The sequence below is a fragment of the Aegilops tauschii genome, chromosome 1 (genome assembly GCF_002575655.3).
Source record: "Aegilops tauschii subsp. strangulata cultivar AL8/78 chromosome 1, Aet v6.0, whole genome shotgun sequence".
Classification (NCBI taxonomy): Eukaryota; Viridiplantae; Streptophyta; class Magnoliopsida; order Poales; family Poaceae; genus Aegilops; species Aegilops tauschii.
The window spans coordinates 496,328,478-496,337,345 of NC_053035.3; the positions used below are offsets into that span (position 1 = coordinate 496,328,478).

At 50.6% G+C, this 8,868-nt stretch overlaps 1 protein-coding gene across 1 annotated transcript; it reads left to right on the forward strand.

Moving 5' to 3' along the window:
• The first annotated feature begins 464 nt into the window (after positions 1-464).
• LOC123496921 (receptor-like protein 7) lies at positions 465-7,754 on the forward strand. Its single transcript, XM_073506530.1, has 2 exons — positions 465-822; positions 5,083-7,754. Exons 1-2 carry the CDS (start codon positions 465-467, stop codon positions 7,752-7,754), a joined length of 3,030 nt encoding a protein of 1,009 aa, XP_073362631.1.
• Positions 7,755-8,868: the final 1,114 nt, after the last annotated feature.

The following is an 8,868-nucleotide window of genomic DNA, read 5'->3' on the forward strand; positions in this document are numbered from 1 at the left end:
GCACTTCCTTTAATTATCAAAAGAAGTCGTCACGGCAAAGGGCTTCAATGTCTTCGACTCTAGAAGTCTGCATTACAAAAAGTAATTTCATCACAATGTACAGCTGCATTATTGAACGTACTAGCAGAACACAATTTCAGATCACACTTACCGTCAACAAATCGGTAAAACTAGGTGCAATATAATTATCCATGCTTCATCAACAGTGCCGAATTTCATGCCCATCTGTGGTACCCAACTTGGTATGGCACTCGATCTATAAAAGTCAAGACTCAACTTTCATTAGTGTAATCTCAAATCAAAAGCAGTCTTGGCTTGACTTATGACTCCTCTCATACGTACTCCAAAAAGCAGAAGAAAGGAGCACTAGACGATAGGAACAAGGGTTGCGTGTGCGCGCGTGTCGTTCGATATATATACAAGGAGGCGTGGGCAACAAGAGGAATGAGTCTCAAGTTGTCAATATGATGATCTCCCGTAGCAGCCACCAGCAGCAGCTCCTGCTGTGCCTGCTCCTTCACTTGGGCCTCGGGATCCAGCTCTCCTACTCCCTCGCCACCACCAGCAACCAAACTACGTGCCGGCCGGACCAGTCCTCGGTACTGCTCCGGCTGCGGCGTTCCTTCTCCGCCACCACCGACTCCACATGCACCCTCGCGTCGTGGCGTGCCGGCACGGACTGCTGCCACTGGGAGGGCGTCGCCTGTGCCACCGCCGATGGCCGCGTCACCACCCTCGACCTCGCCGAATGCGGGCTGCAGAGCGCTGGCCTCCACCCGGCGCTTTTTGAGCTCACCTCCCTGAGGTACTTGGACCTCTCCTTCACACTACCGGAAAACGGTCCTACCCCGACGGCCAAAACTATGCCTACGGCAGCCGTCGGCCTACTTGGAGCTATGCCGACAGCCTAGTCCTGGCCATCGGCTTATCCTGGCCGTCGGGCTATCCCGATCTACGCCGACGGCAGCCGTCGGCACAGAACGGCCGTCGACCTAGATGCAGACACGCCGACAGCAGCCGTCGGCATAAATCAGCCGTCGGCATACCTGTGGGCCCGGCGACGCCGCCCGTGACAAGCGGCTAACGCCGTCAAACCTATGCCGACGGTCGGAACGGGCGGCCGTCGGCATATCTCCGCATGCCACGTCACCGATCCGCGGCGTAGATATGCCGACGGCAGCCGTCGGCATAGGCGCCATGTCACCGATCCGCGGCAGGGCGCCCACCCAAAACCCTGCCGTCTCTATGCCGACGGCAATGCCGTCGGCATAGTTATTTTTTTATATGTGTTTTTCTACATTTGTTTTTCTGCTTTTTTTACATTTGTTTTTATGCTTTTTTATGTATTATATGAATATATATGTAGTTTGTAATTTTTTTCCATAGATTATGAATATATATAGTTTGTATTTTTTTCGAGCACATTAATAATGTGCCGTCATGTTCTTTTGAATATAGGTCCTTATATTTTATTAAAATAAAAAACAGCTATGCCGACAGAAGTTTTGTGGCGGTTGCAAACGCCCGGCACCCGTCTCCGGAGTGTGACCCCCTCACGTCCGCGGTGTGCCCCCCTCACGGATGGCGCCGCCGCCGGCATCTGGAGGGCGGAAACAGCCGCATCGGGTCTATACGGAGGGGACGTTGCTCCCAAGTGTTTCTATGGGATGACCTACCACAACCGGGTGGTGTTGTGGCATGTCCGAAGAGGCGGCACGCATCTCCGGGGCGTGGCCCCCCTAACGGACGGCGCCGCCGCCGGTACCTGGAGGGGGGAAACGGACGCATCGGGTCTACACGGAGGGGATATAGCTGTCGGTTTGGCCTGAATGTTGCTCCCAGGTGTCCCTCTCTGCTGACCTGACACAACCGGGTGGAGGGGTCCACTGGTCAAAGCCTGCCCGTAGGAAGTCAAAGGGCTAGATCTCGTGGTCAACCGCTCCAGGGTTAGGCGGGACGGGGGCCCTGGGGGGAAGCAATGCCACCAGAGCGTCGCACCGGCCCCTCCTACATGCGGGGTGGTGTTGTGGCATGTCCGAAGAGGCGGCACGCGTCTCTAGGTGTGGCCTCCCTCACGGACGGCGCCGTCGCCGGCACCTGGAGGGGGGAAACGGACGCGTCGGGTCTACACGGAGGGGATGTAGCTGTGGGTTTGGCCCAGATGTTGCTCCCAGGTTTCCCTCTGTGCTGACATGACACAATCGGGTGGAGAGGTCCACTGGTCAAAGCCCTCCCGTGGGAAGTCAAAGGGCTAGATCTCGTGGTCAACCGCTCCAGGGTTAGGCGGGACGGGGGCCCTAGGGGGTAGCAATGCCACCGGAGCGTCGCACCGGCCCCTCATACATGGGGGGTGGTGTTGTGGCATGTCCGAAGAGGCGGCACGCGTCTCTGGGGTGTGGCCCCCCTCACGGACGGCGCTGACACAGTAGTAGACGTTCTGCGGTAACGGTGCGGCGTGAATATTATTAAATATTCGGATCGCGATAAAATCATGAGTTTTTTACAAGACGTGGGAACATGTGCTATAGGAACGATGGTAATTTTTCATAATTTTTGGTGATGGAGAAGTATCCGAACAATTCCCTCTACCCGGATTGCCCTTCGCATGTCTACGACTGTGGCCGGCGGCCTCCGTGGGCTAGCATGCCGCCAATCTTGCGTACGTGGCTTCTCACAAGTCTGAAGGTGTTGTGGCGGTTGCAAACGCCCGGCACGCGTCTCCGGGGCGTGGCCTCCCAGCTCACGGACGGCGCCGTCGCCGGCACTTGAAGGGGGGAAACGAACGCGTCGGGTCTACACGGAGGGGATGTAGCTGTGGGTTTGGCCCGGATGTTGCTCCCAGTTGTCCCTCTGTGCTGACCTGACACAACCGGATGGAGAGGTCCACTGGTCAAAGCCCGCCCGTGGGAAGTCAAAGGGCTAGATCTCGTGGTCAACCGCTCCAGGGTTAGGCGGGACGGGGGCCCTAGGGGGGTAGCAATGCCACCGGAGCATCGCACCGGCCCCTCATATATGGGGGGTGGTGTTGTGGCATGTCCGAAGAGGCGGCACGCGTCTCCGGGGTGTGGCCCCCCTCACGGATGGCGATGACACAGTAGTAGATGTTCTGCGGTAACGGTGCGGCGTGAATATTATTAAATATTCGGATCGCGATAAAATCATGAGTTTTTTACAAGACGTGGGAACATGTGCTATAGGAACGATGGTAATTTTTCATAATTTTTGGTGATGGAGAAGTATCCGAACAATTCCCTCTACCTGGATTGCCCTTCGCATGTCTACGACTGTGGCCGGCGGCCTCCGTGGGCTAGCATGCTGCCAATCTTGCGTACGCGGCTTCTCACAAGTCTGAAGGTGTTGTGGCGGTTGCAAACGCCCGGCACGAGTCTCCGGGGCGTGGCCTCCCAGCTCACGGACGGCGCCGTCGCCGGCACTTGAAGGGGGGAAACGAACGCGTCGGGTCTACACGGAGGGGATGTAGCTGTGGGTTTGGCCCGGATGTTGCTCCCAGTTGTCCCTCTGTGCTGACCTGACACAACCGGGTGGAGAGGTCCACTGGTCAAAGCCCTCCCATGGGAAGTCAAAGGGCTAGATCTCGTGGTCAACCGCTCCAGGGTTAGGCGGGACGGGGGCCCTAGGGGGGTAGCAATGCCACCGGAGCGTCGCACCGGCCCCTCATACATGGGGGGTGGTGTTGTGGCATGTCCGAAGAGGCGACACGCGTCTCCGGGGTGTGGCCCCCCTCACGGACGGCGATGACATAGTAGTACACGTTCTGCGGTAACGGTGCGGCGTGAATATTATTAAATATTCGGATCGCGCTAAAATCATGAGTTTTTTTACAAGACGTGGGAACATGTGCTATAGGAACGATGGTAATTTTTCATAATTTTTGGTGATGGAGAAGTATCCGAACAATTCCCTCTACCCGGATTGCCCTTTATATTTGGAAATAATGTGGTGCAGTCTGGTCAAACTGTGGTCAAACTGTGGTCAAACAATGGTCAAACTAATTACTCTAGAATATTAGTGTTACTAAATAATTATTTCAGTTTTTTTGAATTTTGGTCAACTGTGGTCAAACAGTGATCAAACAGTGGTCAAACTAATTATTCAAGAAATATTAGTGTTACTAAATAATTATTGCTTTTTAAAACAATAGTTTCAAACTCAAACAGTGAGATGTGTCACTTCATGCTCAAGCTAAATTCCTGAGGGTTAATAGGATTGACGTCTTACTATTGTCAGGAAACAACAAGTGCAGACTTGGAAACGAGGGAGAATAGAACCCGGAAGTTAAGCGTGCTCAGGCTGGGGGAGTGGGAGGATGGGTGACCGTTCGGGAAGTTAGATGATTTGGAATGATGAGGGGTGATTAGAGATTAGAGGATAAATTGAGCAGTGATGAGGGGTGGTGATTAGAGATTAGAGGTTAAAATAATTCAGAAATTTGAAAATAAAAAAATTTCAAAAAAAGAATTTCAAAAAAAATCTATGCCGACGACTTTGCCGTAGGCATAGCTCTGCCGCCAGGAGGCACCAGGGGACGACACGTGGCACGGCTATGCCTACGGCAAAGCCGTCTATGCCAAATCTATGCCGACGGCTTTGCCGTAGGCATAGCTCTGCTGCCAGGAGGCACCAGGGGACGACACGTGGCACGGCTATGCCTACGGCAATAAATCTATGCCTACGGCCACCAGGAGGCACCAGGGAGTGCCACGTGGCAGAGGTATGCCGACGGCCAAGCCGTCGGCATACCTCTGCCACGTGGCATTCCATGAATCGTTAGCGCTTTTGACGGCGCCGTCCGTTGCCGTCAGGCGAAAAACACGGCCGACGGCTAAACTATGCCGACAGCTGACGCCCGGCCGCCGGCATAGGCCCCTATGCCGACGGCTATACTACGCCGACGGTCTGACAAGACTACGCTGACGTGATCTACGCCGACGGGGATATGCCGACGGCAGCCGTAGGCATAGATCTATGCCGACGGCAGCCGTAGGCATAGATCTATGCCGACGGCAAAGGACCTATGCCGACGGCCCTGGGCTGTAGGCATAGTGCCCGAGTCCGGTAGTGTCAACAGCTTCAACGAGCCGGAGCTCCCGGCCGTCGGGTTCGAGCGGCTCACCGAGCTCACCTACCTCAACCTGTCCTACACCGACTTCCGAGGCAAGATACCACACGGGATACGGCGGCTCAGTAAGCTGGTATCCCTGGACTTCACCAACTGGATTTATCTTGTTGAAGGCGACAACGACTATTTCCTGCCACTCGGCGAAGGAAGGTGGCCCATCGTAGAGCCAGGCATTGGATCATTCGTCGCTAACCTTAGCAACCTCAAGGAGCTTTATCTAGGCAACGTCGACTTGTCCGGCAACGGGGCAGCATGGTGCAGTGCCTTTGCTAATTCCACTCCACAGCTTCAGGTTCTCAGCCTACCAAATACCCACATCGATGCTCCCATTTGTGAATCCTTGTCCACCATTCGATCACTGACCAAGATCAACCTAAACTATAACAAAGTGTATGACCAAATTCCAGAGTCCTTTGCTGACTTACCTTCCCTCAGTGTTCTTAAGCTTGCCTATAATCGCCTCCAAGGACGGTTCCCGATGAGGATCTTCCAAAACAGAAACTTAACGGCTGTTGATGTTAGTTATAATTCCAAGGTATCTGGTCTGCTTCCCAATTTCTCATCACATAGTATTATGATGAAGGAACTGCTTTTTAGCAACACTAACTTCTCTGGTCCCATTCCGAGGTCAATAAGTAATCTCAAATCCTTGAAGAAATTAGGTATTGCAGCAACTAACTTTCACCAAGAGCAGCTTCCCACTTCAATTGGTGAGCTCAGATCATTAACATCACTACAGGTTTCTGGAGCTGGTATAGTAGGAGAAATACCATCTTGGGTTGCAAATTTGACTTATTTGGAAACTTTACAGTTCTCCAACTGTGGGTTATCTGCTCAAGTACCTTCCTTCATAGGTAACCTCAAGAACCTAATTACATTGAAATTGTATGCATGCAATTTTTCTGGTCAAGTTCTTCCACATCTATGTAATCTTACTCAATTAGGCACCATAAATTTACATTCCAACAGTTTCCGTGGTACCATCCAACTCAGCTCGTTCTTCAAAATGCCCAACCTATTTAGCTTGAATCTTTCAAACAACAAGCTTTCCGTAGTAGATGGGGAGTACAATTCTTCATGGGCATCCATCCAAAACTTTGATACTCTATGTCTTGCATCTTGTAGCATATCCAAGCTCCCTAATACCTTGAAGCACATGTATAACGTTGAAGTTCTTGACCTTTCAAACAATCACATCCATGGCCCTCTACCTCAGTGGGCATGGGATAATTGGATCAAGTCTCTCATCTTGATGAACATATCATACAACCAATTAAGTAGTGGTATTGGATATGGCCCTGTCATTTCTGCTAATATGTTTGTTATCGATATCAGTTATAACCTATTTGAAGGGCCTATACCTATGCCAGGACCGCAGAACCAACTATTTGATTGCTCAAACAACCATTTCTCATCCATGCCATTCAATTTTGGTTCTCACTTAAGTAGTATTTCCCTACTCATGGCTCCTGGAAACAAGTTGTCTGGAGAAATTCCACAATCAATCTATGAAGCAACAAGCCTTATGCTCCTTGATCTCTCCAATAATGATTTGATTGGCTCCATCCCTTCTTGTTTAATGGAGGATATGAGTCGCCTCAATGTATTAAATTTGAAAGGAAATCAACTTCATGGAAAATTACCAAATAGCCCGAAGCAAGATTGTGCATTTGAGGCATTAGACTTCAGTGATAATCAGATTGAAGGACAATTACCTAGATCTCTAGCTGCTTGCAAAGATTTGGAGGTTTTTGATATCGGGAAGAATCTTATTAATGATACATTTCCATGTTGGATGAGTATGCTTCCTAAACTTCAAGTCCTTGTTCTAAAGTCCAACAGGTTCATTGGAGATGTGGGGCCATCTATTTCAGAAGATCAAAATAGTTGTGAGTTTGAAAAACTTCGAATTATTGACTTGGCTTCAAACAGTTTCTCTGGATTATTGCGAAATGAATGGTTTATGTCAATGGGATCCATGATGACTAAAGATGTCAATGAGACGTTGGTCATGGAAAATCAATATGATCTACTTGGCCAAACATACCAGTTCACCACTGCCATCACATACAAAGGATCTGATATTAGTTTTTCTAAAATATTGAGGACCATTGTCATCATTGATGTTTCTAATAATGCATTTTATGGCCCTATTCCTGAGTCAATTGGGGACCTTGTTCTACTCGGTGGGCTAAATATGTCACATAATGCCCTCATTGGACTGATACCATCTCAGCTTGGCATGCTACATCAACTTGAGTCACTAGACATGTCTTCAAATGAACTTTCTGGAGAGATCCCATGGGAGTTGGCATCATTGGACTTTCTTTCAATGTTGAATCTATCCTACAACCAACTGCGGGGAAGAATACCTGAGTCTTCCCACTTCTTGACATTCTCTGATCTCTCATTTTTAGGAAACATTGGCCTATATGGGTTTCAAGTGTCGAAAGCATGTAACAACATGACACCAGATACGATACATCAGTCTAAGAAGGTATCAATAGACATTGTACTATTCCTTTTTGCAGGATTGGGATTTGGTGTCGGATTCGCAGTTGCAATTATCTTGACATGGGTGAGGGTGTCCCAGATTACCGGGGTCCTCACATAGCCGACCTGTCTCTCATGGTCCATATTGATGGGCCGCTCCAATTCATCAAAGGAAGGCCGGACTACAAGCGACCCCGTGCTCCAGCAGGAAACCTCCGAAGACTTGGTGTCTCCTCCAAGAAAGTTTAGCGTATCTAGCATGTTTACCTCCTGATGGCAACCGGCCTTATGTTACCTTAGGTACCCCTGGTGTCTATATAAACCAGAGGGTTTAGTTCGTAGAGGCAGAACCATAACCATCACCCCCATCTAGGGTTTAGCTCATCCGAGCTCGAGGTAGATCAACTCTGTAATTGCCAAGCCATCACATCAATACAATCAAGAAGGACGTAGGGTTTTACCTCTTTTAGAGGGCCCGAACCTGGGTAAAACACCGTCTCTACGTTCCCTGTTACCCATTGACTCCAAGATCCACAGTCCGGGACCCCCTACCCGAGATCCGCCGGTTTTAGTACCGACATTTGTGCTTTCATTGAGAGTTCCACTGTAGAATCATCGAGGATCGATGGCTGGCTTAGTCATCAGTGATGGCATCCACAGCGGGGATGTTTTCATTCCCGGTCAACTCTTTGCGTTTGGTAGCATCGGGCTGCACGCCAATCAGGCCGGGCGTCTTGGTCAGGTCGGCAACTTCACCCCCATTTAGGAAATCAAGTTTGGAAACCTAGAGTTCATTGCCGAGTCCCGGGGAGATCTTATTCTTACAGGGCTTCCAGCTTTACCTGAAGGGCCCACATATCCTCAGGCTTTGACTTCGGGTCAGCGGCCACTCCGGATCCGGCCTGGAGCTCGGATCCGATCTCTGCACTCGACAACCCAGGGTCAGCCTTGGCCGCGCATGACTACAGGGCGATTTCAAATGCTCCCAACGCAACAATACTGCGGGTTGACCCCGAGAACTGTCAGAACATGGATCCGGCGGATCTCTCGCTGTTAAACGGGATACTAGATCGGATCCAATCCATGGAAATTACCAACGGCCAGTCCTCGGTCTATGCCCAGATTGGGCTTAAAGCTGACGACAAGGAAATTTACATCCCACCTGGCACCCACTTAGTCGGCACTATCGAAGATTTGACCGAGAGCTCGTCCCTGCTCCCTCTAGAGCCTAGGCC